The following is a 13,065-nucleotide window of genomic DNA, read 5'->3' on the forward strand; positions in this document are numbered from 1 at the left end:
GGCGCCCACAACAAGGTGGAGGAGCTTATCGAAGCCCACCTTTCAAATCAGAGAATCCGGCTCAGTCACACGGAGCACGGACGAGCCGTCCTACGCAAGATAGGTTGGAAGATCTAGCCAGTACCCATCAAGGCAGCCCTGCCGGAAAACTGGAAGATGAGCATTCAGACCAAACCACTTCCCCGGAGCATTACGCCGGGCAAAGACGACGAGAGGCGCACCGCGCGGGCAAAAGCAACGGCCCATAAGCTGGAAGAGAACCCCAGGGTCCTCTACGCGGACGCCTCGCTCCAAAAACACAGCGACCGTGCAGCGGCGGTAGTTACGTCCGGAGACCGGCTTATCGTCAGCGCGTCCCTGGAGACAACAGACCCCGCAGTTGCCGAGGAAGTGGCCGTGGCCCTGGCACTCGCACAGCCGTGCGTAGACACCGTGGTCACCGACTCAAAGACAGCGCACGGAAGCTTCCGCAGGGGGGTAATCTCCTCCGCGGCCCGAGCCATTCTATCGAAGTGCAATCCACCGGGAAGAGCAATAGAGCTCGCGTGGGTCCCGGCTCACTCGCGGGTAGCAGGCAACACCATCGCCGACTACCATGCCCGAGTAATGTCAATCCGGGCCGAGCACAAGCCGGAAGAGCTACCGCACCCGGTTACCAGCTTTCGGGACATTACCCGGATGTACAGAGAGGAGAGGTGCAGACTGCCGGAACCGCACCCCAAACTGACCAGGCAACAACAGACGATCCTGCGTCGAGCGCAGGCGGGATCGCTTGCGCATCCCGTACTGATGAACCGCATCTACCCTGCGGAAGACGATACGCTCTGTCCGTTTTGCAAGAGAGAGGGGCACCCTGCAGCACATCTTGGCAGAGTGTACAGAACTCAAGACCCCCCTCCTACCCTACCCCACAACACCCCTAATCCCCAACCCCTTCAGCGATGGGAGACCTTGTTGACCAGCCACGCCCTGCCGACTCAGTTCGCACTGATAGACAGGGGCCAGGAGCTGCTGGGAAAAAATGGGTCCCGTAACTAGGGAACCACCTCGCCTGGTGCCAGCGCGCACCACCGATTTTTTGGGGGGGTCAGTAAAAGTTGATTCCTCCTCCTCCTGCATACATACACATACCTACATACCTACATACATGCATACATACATACATACATACATACATACATACATACATACATACATACATACATACATACATACATACATTCTTCATACATGCATGCATTCATACATACATACATTCTTCATACATGCATGCATTCATACATACATACATACATACATACATACATACATACATACATACATACATACATACAAGAGAAGAAAAACTTCGAACAAGGTAAAAGCACGATTGTGGCCTACGTTTCAGCAAAGAGAACTTGCTTTCTTCTCTTTGCTGAAACGTAGGCCACAACGTGCTTTTACCTTGTTCGAAGTTTTTCTTCTCTTGTGTTCTCTACCATCTTCAAAGTTTTACTACTCCCTGGATTATATGCATACATACATACATACATACATACATACATACATACATACATACATACATACATACATACATACATACATACATACATACATACATACATACATACATACATACATACATACATACGTGGGCGCTCGCTCGTGTGCGAATGGGTGTACGTGAGTGTGTGTAAGTCACTACGCAATGATTTTCCCTACTGGTCGCGAATAATGAAACCCAATCAGAAAGGGTCCTTTTAACGACTTTCTGGCATGCCGGAATCGCGGTAAAGGCGGCCATAAAGCCTCGCTCGTGTATGCCACCCTTCGACAAAGTGCTCGGGAAGGTGCTGCCAGAATGTCAGGGAGTAGGCCTCCGTGGAAAATGTCTCGTAATGTTCAGTTTTAGTGCGACAAATTGAATGAAATGCCAAGAGTGCCATTCGATTGAACGCCAGCTAAGTGCTAAAGGCATGACTACAGTGTTGTCCAAATGCCTTCTAATTTTTGAGGCCTGGTTGGCGTGCATATAATCTGGAATATTGATGTACAGGTGCACTTTGAGCTTCATAGTATGACGTGTTGATTTACGAATTTCGGTTGGCCAGTTTTTTTTTTATTGTTGAAATTGAATTGTTGAAATCGATTGTTGAAACTGAAATTAATTTTGTCGTGGCTTAGTTTAGTTTTCGAGGTCTTAATTTGTTAGTACTGTTAGATTAAGTTATGTGAGACTGTTTATCTTATGTTACATAACACAGAAATATGGCACGGTGAGCAGGAAGCAAGCACTCTGTGGAGCTAAAATTACCACATGACGACCCCCGGCACCCTAACCGCAACGACGCGAAGATTAGACATCAGACAGAAATTCCGCTCATAAAAAATGTATTGTCGCAACCGAGGATACCTTGAAATAAAATGAAACAGTTCTTAATTCTAACATGGAGGCTCTGTTTTGTGTCTCTGAATTCTTTTAAATTATTTCGTTCTGATCTCCCTGTCTCCCATCTTGTAGATCACATCTATGTTGTTTTCAACTGAAACAATATGGGAGGCGGTGCAAAAAGAGACATTGTATTTGCCTTCGTTCGGGGATTTTTTTACTGTACCACAAAAACATTATTCTCCTGAAGCTTTTGCAGGCTACCATATTTCCGTACTTCTACATTTTTCCAAATACTCAAAATTTTCAGAACCCCACGCATGCGCCTAGAATAAATGCAATGCATTTTTTCGGAATTGGTACTTTCTGTAATGCAAAGTACACATTTTTTTTGTAAATTGCGAAAATAATCTTCATAGAGCACTATTCCTTTCAGTTTGAGATATACCAAACATAACTCGAAGTACTTAGCCCACGCGTTTCCCTTTCGTAAACAGAGCTGTTAAACGCCTTCTGGCAGCTGTTTCAGCTGAAATGTAGAAGCTGCTGAAAAATGCTATGGCTTTCTTCTTTTTGACGTCTGTTTTTGTAAACACTTGTTACTTATTTTAATAAGTATTATGACATCGCACTAATTCATGAGTTCGACGGCGGCTTCCTATGGACGTCGGCCCTGCTACCCTGGAATAGAACAGATTGGCAGATTGCTCGCGTTAAGAACTTACCTGAACAAGTTGTTTAGCAGGTGACTCCTCGCCATTCTGGAAAATAGAGTGAATCTCATGAAGGGCTTAGCACTGGCACAAAGTCGCCATATTTTATTCTAACGTTATGGTCAGAATTACACATCTGCATAGTTTTAGTCACACTTAATAAACAGCAAACCATACACAACAATTACGCCTTGCAAAAATGTGAACGTTTCCCGGTTCTTTCCTTGTTTCGACTGTAGAACACGAAGTTTCCAGTTTTTAGGCGCTGGTATTTTTTGTGCCAATAATCTGCATTTGCATCTGGAACTGTACATAGGCCATTCGCTTCAAATAAAAGTTACAGTATATCTTGATACGGAGCGTTGAGTAACCTTTTTGCAAGAGCTGCATGTGTTGCTCTCCTACTACATCATACTGAATCCTGAGGCCATGGTGCTACCTTGCTATTAGACGTAGCTTAGGTTGCTTACACCCCACCTCTTCCCTGCTCACTTTTTTTTGCCGCACCGCTCGCTCCGCAGGGGGTGCGCTGTCCAATTCTCTGAATGGCGATCTGAGAAAGCGCAGTATGTCATACTGCACCCGTCAGAAAATTGCAATCGCCTCATTAGACAAATGTTGTGGAATGCGGAAAAAGAACCTCAAAAGTATCCAACTTCGCTTGTCGCCCTTTACAACAAGCGGCACTGCTTCTTTGTTTTGTTTTGTTTTTATTGTGGCGGAAAATATTTCAGTTCACTACTCCGACTGCAGTAAAGCGGAGGTCACAGTGTGTCCGGCATGAAACGCTGTCGACAGGGGGATATGTGGAAACCTAAAAAATTACACCATCTTCCCACGTGGGAACCCTGAGGGGATGCAAAGCCGTGGATTAGTAGCGTGCTAATTGGTTGTTAGAGTAAAGACACGTTTAGTAGCGTATTAAATGTCTTCTTTATTTATCGAGTAGTGGGCAACGTCTTGCAGCTTTTCGTTCTCGAAGCGAGGAATCCGCTGTTCGACGCTGGCGTTTCGAAGCGTTCTCACGTTGCCGAACGCCATCTGGATCAGCTACTCGCCGCTGGCGTTTCAAAGCGGCTTCTCGTTCTCGAAGGGAGCAATCCGCTGCTCGACGCTGCCGTTTGCGTTCGGCGTCGCCAGCTCTCCTCTGTGCAGCCTTGTCTTCGGAGGCACAAGGCGAGCCGAGCGGCGAGTAGGAGAGCGCCGTTATCGCAGCTGGTTAGGGCTCCTGGAGCGACAGTATTGCCGGTGTCTTCCTGAGCTGGCACGAGACGAGCGGAGCGGCGGGGAGGAGAGCGGCGTTATCACAGCTGGCGTGGAGAGGGGTACAAGGAGGAGAGGTGCGGACGCCGGACGATGGAGGATCGACTAAGAGATGCTTTGCATCTAAAATCAAGCGAGCCGGGACGCCGGCGATCAGCTTCGGCTGGTAGAAAGGACCCGCCAGACAGTTCCCACCCAGGGACTTCTGGACTGACAACGCTCCGCATTGCCATGGGTCCAAAATTTTAGATGAAAATACGTTTTATTAGCCATCCTCCAAATTGGTCATGCTCACAAGGACCGGAAAATTAACAAGTTGGTTGTTCGATGTTAGTCAGTAAAAGAACATGTACCGATTTGCGCGGCTGAAGCATAAATAGGTTCAAAATTACAAGGCCCTTAATAGTGATGTACGGGACTCCTGCGGTATTAGTTGGTTTACGCATTTGAGCTACCGCAAATATCCTGGTACCGCGAGTATATAAATTTATTTATTCTGAGCGTCAATGTAAGCTTTCATTTGTAAGATTTATTTCGAAGTTTGTTCCCAGAACGAAATTTTCCACGCCTTTTCAGGAAATCTGACTTTATTTTGGTTTTTCCTGCTATTTCAAATAGTCAATATTGGAGACCACACGTTTCGAAAGGATCGCAGTTTGTTCTATGTAAACGTTACCAAAATTTTCTAGTGAGATCCTGAATGTGTTCCACATATATCCTGGGGCCGCAACTATCGATCTTATTAACGGGTCTTGGATCAGAAGTACCATAAGTATGCAGTGCATGCAATTTTTCTCGGTGTCAGAAATTATCTATAAGCGATTCCTGAATCACAACATGCGATACTATCCTGGTGCAATACTTATTTTTCCAGTTTCAGGTTTCAGGCGAGTACTTAGTCCACAACGGCCCTGTTATATACAGTAGACTTCGGAATTCCCTAATTCCTGGCATGAATGTTTGATTTATTTTACTACCACTCTGCTGCTGAGATTCTACAAGACTTTTTAAGTGTCAGAGGCTTTTATCAGTGCCGGAAAAGTGGTCGCTGAAGTGCCTCCAGTACGTTATTTTTGTATACGTTCTAAAAATGCCCTCGTTTCTGCAAAATGATGTCCCCGATGGGACTCCCTCGGTCACCCCTTCAGTTTATTGTGACCCCAGGATTAAACGTCCCTCTGTCGTGAATACGCTGGGACAGAAAGGCGGGCAAATAGGTTAACATGCAATAAGGTGTGGTGCAAAAATGTCCATAGCAAACAATTTATTATTTTGGTTAGAAGAAACAAAGATCGCGTGATCTTTGTTCCACAGAAAACTTTCGACGACATCAACAAATTAAAGCTCTGTGTCCACCTGAGAGAGGTATTTTGTGCATTGCATGTTACTGTCCGTCATGTGCGTGTTCATAGCTCCTCGGACTGTTATACCTTCCCGCAACCTGTCTTCTTTACTAGCTCATACATTTTGCGTTATTAAACACAAGCCATGCACGCACTTTACTTTTCGATACGTATCTTTGTTTATGTAGGGAGTTTTTCAAGGTGTAATATTGTCTCAGGCACTATGGCGCTGGTTTCTTCCTCACAATCAACAACAATTTTAACGTTTCTGCTCTCTCCCCAGGTCTTTTCCGCTTCCTGATCGGCGATATTTTCCGATTCTGAACATTGCTCTTACATTTACCAATACTTCAGTAAACATTTCTGGTACGGAACTAACGAAACGTCTTTGAGCTTTAACTGCAGTCCACTTCGTCCTCAGAGCAATCAGCTCTACGCTATAAACGTATGAGACGCCTAAATGCGTGTACCCTTGTATAAACTGCGTGGAGAGGCGGTTGTCACCACCCTAACTAGCGTCATGCCACTCTTACTCTCAAAGAAACGTTCTGGAGATACAAACTCGGCGCACCAGAGAACTAGTACCAGCACCCTGTCCCTATCTCTACTGGGATTCCTTTAGGTGTATGATTTTAGGCTTTGCGCAAACAGTACATCGCCTGCTTGTGTGAAGCAATTCGCGGTTTCCCTTACACCACCACAAGAACTTTGGAGAAATAGCCTCTTTCGTGCGTCCTATGGTTGCCTCTAGTGCTATAACTTCACGTTGGCATTACCCATATTGTACACTTTTTGGCCATGTGGTTATGTACAGAAAGTGCGAACATATTTTGTTCGATCATTTCTGTATAAACGAATGAATAAAACGTTCAGACTTCACAGAGTCCCCAATAAATGCCCAGCAAGAGCTTACTGCATTGTAAATTGATTGCATCTCGTTTTCGAAAACAAATACACTGGTTTATTGTGCTCAAAAATCTGAAAGTCGGAAAAACGTCCGACATTAACCTAAAACTGGGGTAAATTCGGAGAAACACCCACTTTTTCCAACGGAACCTCGTCCTATCCCAGAATACGCACACGGGCGAACAAATAAAAGATTACAGTAAGGCCCGCTTATATCGAGCAGCGCAAGGATTATAAAATAGTTCGATATAGCAAAAATTCGATATAGAAAGTGAAGCAAAAAAAAACTTACATCAGAACAATCTTACCGGCGGAGTCACGAGATAAGGCTGAGCTCTTACCACCCTGCAGTTCACTATTGATACGACACTTTCTCGGAAAGAAAACAATCATTTATTGGGGCGGAAGAACTGCGTTAGTGTAGCCTGCTTCTTGGAGCACAACACGTTGGTGGTGAATGCTTGCTCCACGGCGTTTAAACAGTCGAAAAGCACAAGACCGCTGCCCTCAATGGCACTGCAGTATCGCCTAGCAGGACCACGGCAGCGACGCCTTCGCTCGTGCTCGGAAGCGGTACGGAGTCCTCGGCGTCTTCGACAGAGCGGAGACAAGCATGGATACAAGCGGATAACGGCGAACCCAGCGAACCGAGCAAGTGGGGGCAGTGAGTGGGGTGGACTTGAAGTTCGGTGACACCGCAGCTCGCAGCGCCCAATGTGGCGCCATCGGCTCCAACGGCATGCATGCGTGGACCTGGTCCACTCTACCACGGCCGGTTGGGACGCGCCCGAGCTCGCGCGGGCGTCGCAAGTGACACCCGCGCCACCGCTGTGTGCTGATGTATTGCGGGAAAGCTTGCCTCATGCCTAAGGAGCAATCTTATAGCAATCTATATAGCAATCTATAAAGACAATAGAGTGCACCTTACTTGGGAAGGACAGAAATGCGCCCGGCAGGTCAACATCCATCGGGGACTGAAACAGGGATGCCCTTTGAGCCCAATACTGTTCATGCTTTACATGGCAGGGTTAGAAAAGAAACTGGAAGAAAGTCAAGTAGGGTTTAGCCTAACCCATATGCTGCAAGGCGAAGTGGTAAAACAGCATATTCCGGGAATGTTATACGCAGACGACATTGTTCTTTTAGCTGATAACCAAACCGATATGCAGCGGCTAATAAATATTTGCGGCCAGGAAGCCACTGACCTCGGGTTAAATTTCGGTGCAGAAAAATCAGGAATAATGGTTTTCAATGACGCTACCACCGACGTAGTGTCTATCCAGCAAGGCGAATTACCTAGAGTCAAGGAATATAAATATTTGGGAGTGTGGATAAACGAAGGGGATAGCTACTTAAGTACTCACGAGGAACAACTTAAGATTAAGGGAAAGCGAAACGCAGCTATAATGAAGCATAGAGCTCTGTGGGGGTATAACAAATATGAAGTAGTAAGAGGAATGTGGAAAGGAGTAATGGTTCCGGGTCTCACGTTTGCGAATGCTGTACTCTGCTTAAAATCAGACGTTCTATCACGCCTTGAAGTAAACCAGAGAACGGTAGGACGTCTGGCCTTAGGCGCGCATGGAAAAACAACTAACGAAGCAGTTCAGGGAGATATGGGCTGGGCGTCGTTTGAAGTTAGAGAAGCTCAGAGTAAAATATGCTTTGAGATGAGGTTGAGGGCAATGGATCAACGAAGGTGGGCAGCTAAGGTTTTTAGGTACCTATACTTGAAAAGCGTGGACACGCAGTGGTTAAGAAAGACTAGAAGGCTAACGATGAAATACGGAAAGAACAGTGGGGAATCCAAAACAGCCAAGGTAACCAAAAAAGAGGCAAGGCAGATTGAAACGAATAAATGGAGGGAAAAAATGGAAGCCAAAACGTCGTTAGAGATGTACAGGGCTGAGAAGATGAACATCAGAAAGGAAAATTTCTACGATAATTCCCAGGGCAGTGCTTTGCTTTTTGAGGCTAGAGCAGGTTGCCTGCGAACTAAGAGTTTTGTGGGGAAGTATTCACAAAATGATGGGGTATGCGTGGTCTGCGGAAAAGAAACAGAAACTATGCGGCACATCGTGCTAGAATGTGAGGGTATCCATCCAAATCTACATGAAGGGAATATTGGGCTGTCAGAAGCCCTAGGATTTAAAGGTATCACAGAGGAAGTTAACTTCAAGGCTGTCGAGGGGACGAAAAGAAGATTAGAATGCTGGTGGGCGAAAAGCAGAGAGGGGAATATTGCCTAGGACAGTTACCACTTGTAACAGGAAAAAAAAAGTATTCTGTGCCTAATAAGCTTTCTGTGCCTGCCCTAAGCAGCGCTAGTATTGAACCAAAAGTGTAAAACATAGGTATATTAGTCTTTTTTGGTAAGATGACATGTCATCACCCCGATACAAAGGGGAAACCAATAGAAATCATCATCATCATCATCATCATCAGAACGAAAAATCCCGCGCGGGAGAGTTGGATAAATCCATTGTGAGCAAAATCGCGTTCGATATAAAAAGTTTTAAATGCATGTCATTTTTACCAGAAATATACAAGGGTTCGATATAGGCAATAATTCGATATATCCGTGATCGATATAAGCGGGCTTTACAGTAGCTATTCCAGTTATACCGATCCATGGCAGGCCTCCCTGTCCAGCTTGTCAACACAGTATCAGCTTGAGCTAATTCTTGGGCCTTGGACTACGAGTTCAACGCTTGGGGGCTGCAATCATTTTATCCTGCAGTTCCCAACTCCCCAAATCGTACTGCACAAAGGTCTTTCTCTGTCTCTGTCTTATAAAATCCCGGGCCATCTACACTAACTCGAAACCTGGCGAAGGACACAGCATGCACTATATCAGTGTATTCTTGGTGCCTTGGCGGTTTTACCATAGAGATGAAACCGTTGGGGAGGTAGAGGTATACATCTTTGCTGCAAAAGTCTCGTGTCTTTGAAGCACAAAGTGTTCTAGCGCGAGCCGTTGAAAAACGAGTGTCACGGTGTGTTCTTTTTCGGCACGTTTTTTCCCACGGAGATGAAACGTTCTACTCGAGGCTTTGGAAAACGAGTGTCTGGGTGCGTTATTTTAGTGTGCGTTACGTTCTAGCACGAGGTGTTGGAAACGAGTGTCCTGTGTTTTAGTACCATGACTACATGAAATGACGTCGACGACAGCAGGCGCCGAGAGCCTCAGCCCCGAAGGGACTGCGCCCAACAACTCAGGCACGCCTCCGTCTAACGACGACGATGGTTCAACGCGAAGCTTCCTCGTGACAGATCATCGTCGTCTTTACACGACGGGGTGCAGGATTTTTCTGTCTGTTTGCACGTACATATACCCCTCACAAAATTCAAACCACTTCGACCATGCCAAAATGGAGCATTCATGTCGCAGAAAGCGTTTTGGAATATGTGGATGCATTCGCGGGTCGAGTAGCGATGCTACAGCCATACCCGGCGAAGGCGTTCGACCGAGTTACAGATGACATATGGTTGCGTATATTGGAGTATGTTAACGTTGGCGATGTTGACAAGGGGTCAAAACGGTGTACACAGATTGCTGCACACGAATCATCATTAACAAGTCCCTCACAGAACCCATCCAATTCAGATCGTCTGTGAACAAGGTCGCCCACTGGCCCCACTGCTTTTCGCTTTATATCTTGACCCGTTTTGCCTGCGAGTAATCAAGAACGAAAATATCCCCGCACGGGGCACCTTCGGCAATTTCGGTTACCGTATTGGCGATACCGTAGACCACGAGCCCGCAAACATAAACTATAACCAACCGTGGCAATGTGTTGTAAGGTGAAGGGAAGAAACCACAAACGGTGGCCGTCGGAGCCCAGGCCAAGCTCCGGCGGAAGGGCTCCCTGTCTGTTTACCAGGCAGAAAGCGCCGGGACCTCTTCAGCTGTCAGGGTATGGCTGACGAAGGAAGTACACCCGGCCGTCCCCTGCTTTATACTGTAGCGTATGGTATTTTCTCAAACCCCTCCTCTCCAATGATCGGCCTCCCAAAAGAGGCCACACCGAAGTACTTGCTTTAGAAAAGGCAGAACATTTCTATAAATATCTTGTAGTTCATTCCACATCAGACACCCCTGTTGGCAAGAAGTCAGTCAGTCTTTCGGCCAAATGCATTGAGCCTGTTGTCGGTTCAGAATATGATACTAAGAATCTTTCATCCGGTGACCTACTTGTTCAAGTAAAAAGAAAAACTCAAAGTGAAAACCTCCTGAAAAAGACCACGTTGGCTGACCTGTCTGTTACTGTGACTCCACATAGAACCCTCAACTCCTCTCAAGGCGTAATCTCAGAAAAGGACTTACAGTCTTAGACAGAGGTGCAAGTTCTTCAGGCGCTTCAACATCAAGGAGTAACTTCGGTCAAACGCATTGTAATCCGTAGAGCAAATGAAGAAATCCCAAAAAAGCATCTTGTCCTAACATTCGATTTCACAACCCCACCCGGAAAGGTCCCAGTGGGCTTCCTAAGCTGCAATGTACGACCATATGTCCATAATCCAAGGCGATGCTTTAAATGCCAATGATACGGCCATGGAACTCTATCATGTTGAGGAATTGAAAGAAATTTTCAAAAGCCTCGAAATAATTTCCTACGAAATAACGAAGAAAATAAAGTGTGCCAAAGATAAATTTTATTCTTCCTTAAGCGAAAAGCTTAAACGCAGTCCTAAAGAATTATGGAAGTTTGTAAAACAAAGCGGAAAGGAGGAAGAAACTATTCCCCCGTTGTCTACCGGCCAAGGATTTATAACTAATGACGTTGTTAAAGCCAATCACTTTAACAAATACTTTCAATCAGTCTTTTCCACCCCCCTAGCGGGTGCACCTAGTGCAGAAAGTTCCCAGTGCCATCTACCGGCTATGCCAGATATAGATGTAACTTATAATGGGATATTAAAACTTCTTGAAGAACTGAAACCTCATTCCGCCCCCGGTCCTGACGCGATACCCTGTCTAGTTTTGAAAAACTGCGCAGCCACGGTGGCTAAATTTTTTGTCCTGATATTCAGATTATCTATGACTACGTGTCAGTTGCCCTTACAGTGGAAATCTGCTAACGTCGTACCTATTCATAAAAGCGGACCCCGTTGCCAGGCGCCCAATTACAGACCCATATCGTTGACGAGCGTGTGTTGCAAAATCCTTGAACACATTATTTATTCGAACATATTCCATCACTTGCAGGTAAATAATTTCTTTATGAACTACCAACATGGTTTCCGAGCTGGGCATTCCTGCACAACTCAATTAGTAGAATTCTGTCATGACATTTTTTCTTCATTTGATTCAGGTACACAAGTAGACTGTGTATTTTTAGACTTTCGAAAGGCATTTGATGTAGTGTTTCACTCTCACTTGCTTCATAAATTATCTTATCTTGGTCTCCCGGACAATGTGCTTGGTTGGGTGCGCACATATCTTTCAAATCGTTCCCAAAAGGTTATCATTAATGGCTTTGAATCAGAACCCGTTCCCGTCACCTCAGGAGTCCCGCAAGGGTCCGTCCTCGGCCCCCTGCTGTTTATAATTTTTATTAATGATATAGGTGCAAACGTTTCATCTAACCTACGGCTATACGCTGATGATTGTGTATTGTATAGGGACATTAACAATCCGAATGACGCTGCTCAATTACAGTTGGATTTAAACAGTATTGTCAACTGGTGTAACAAATGAAATATGAAACTGAACGTCTCAAAATGTCACTGCATGCGTTTTAGGCGAAAACGGTCGAATACAATAACTACTTACTTTTTACAGACGGAAAGCATTGCATTTTCAGATCATATTAAGTACCTTGGCCTCACATTCTCATCCAACCTGACCTGGTCCAAACACACTGAAACCGTAACAATGAAAGCTGGCCGTGTTCTAAATTTTATTAGAAGAAATTTCAAAAATGCACCACAGGACGTAAAAGAGACTTTGTACAAAACTAATGTACGTCCAATACTAGAATACGCTGCTGCTGCGTGGGATCCGGACACCAAGGTACTAATTAATAAACTAGAAGCTATTCAAAACCGTGCTGCCCGCTTTGTCACTGGTTCCTTCGGTAAAAATACCAGTGTTTCCGCAATAAAAAAGGCACTGTCTTGGGACTGTTAGCAAACTCGCCGCACAGTATGCCGCCTGCTATTCCTCAACCAGATAACTAACGGAAAAACAGGTATTAACCGCCAGACTTATCTGAAACCGCCCGATTACGTATGAAAAAGGAGAGACAACAGCAAAAAGATTAGAGAAATTCATTGCCGCACCTCGCTTTTTAAATCATCTTTTTTTCCACGCACAATTGGCGATTGGAATAAGCTTCCAGAAAACATCGTTTCCGCATCTGCCGTTACATTTGACACAGCTCTAAGGGATTATCTGCGTGGTGAAAGTGAAAAGAGCGTTTCTGGAATTACCACGATGGTGTTCCTGTCAATTATTTGTATTGGTTTT

General features: G+C 45.4%; 1 protein-coding gene across 2 annotated transcripts in view; it reads right to left on the reverse strand.

Annotated features, from left to right (window-relative positions):
- LOC144139040 (uncharacterized) overlaps positions 1-13,065 on the reverse strand; it is a 97,949-nt gene that overhangs the window by 50,803 nt on the left and 34,081 nt on the right. For both annotated transcript variants that reach the window (XM_077671529.1, XM_077671530.1), the window contains exon 5: positions 3,094-3,129. In XM_077671529.1, the coding sequence (XP_077527655.1) occupies positions 3,094-3,129 (36 nt within the window). The remainder of the gene's footprint in view (positions 1-3,093; positions 3,130-13,065) is intronic.

This window comes from Haemaphysalis longicornis, unplaced genomic scaffold, assembly GCF_048455015.1.
Source record: "Haemaphysalis longicornis isolate Haplotype H1 unplaced genomic scaffold, Haemaphysalis longicornis Haplotype H1 scaffold_5, whole genome shotgun sequence".
In the NCBI taxonomy this organism is placed as follows: domain Eukaryota; kingdom Metazoa; phylum Arthropoda; class Arachnida; order Ixodida; family Ixodidae; genus Haemaphysalis; species Haemaphysalis longicornis.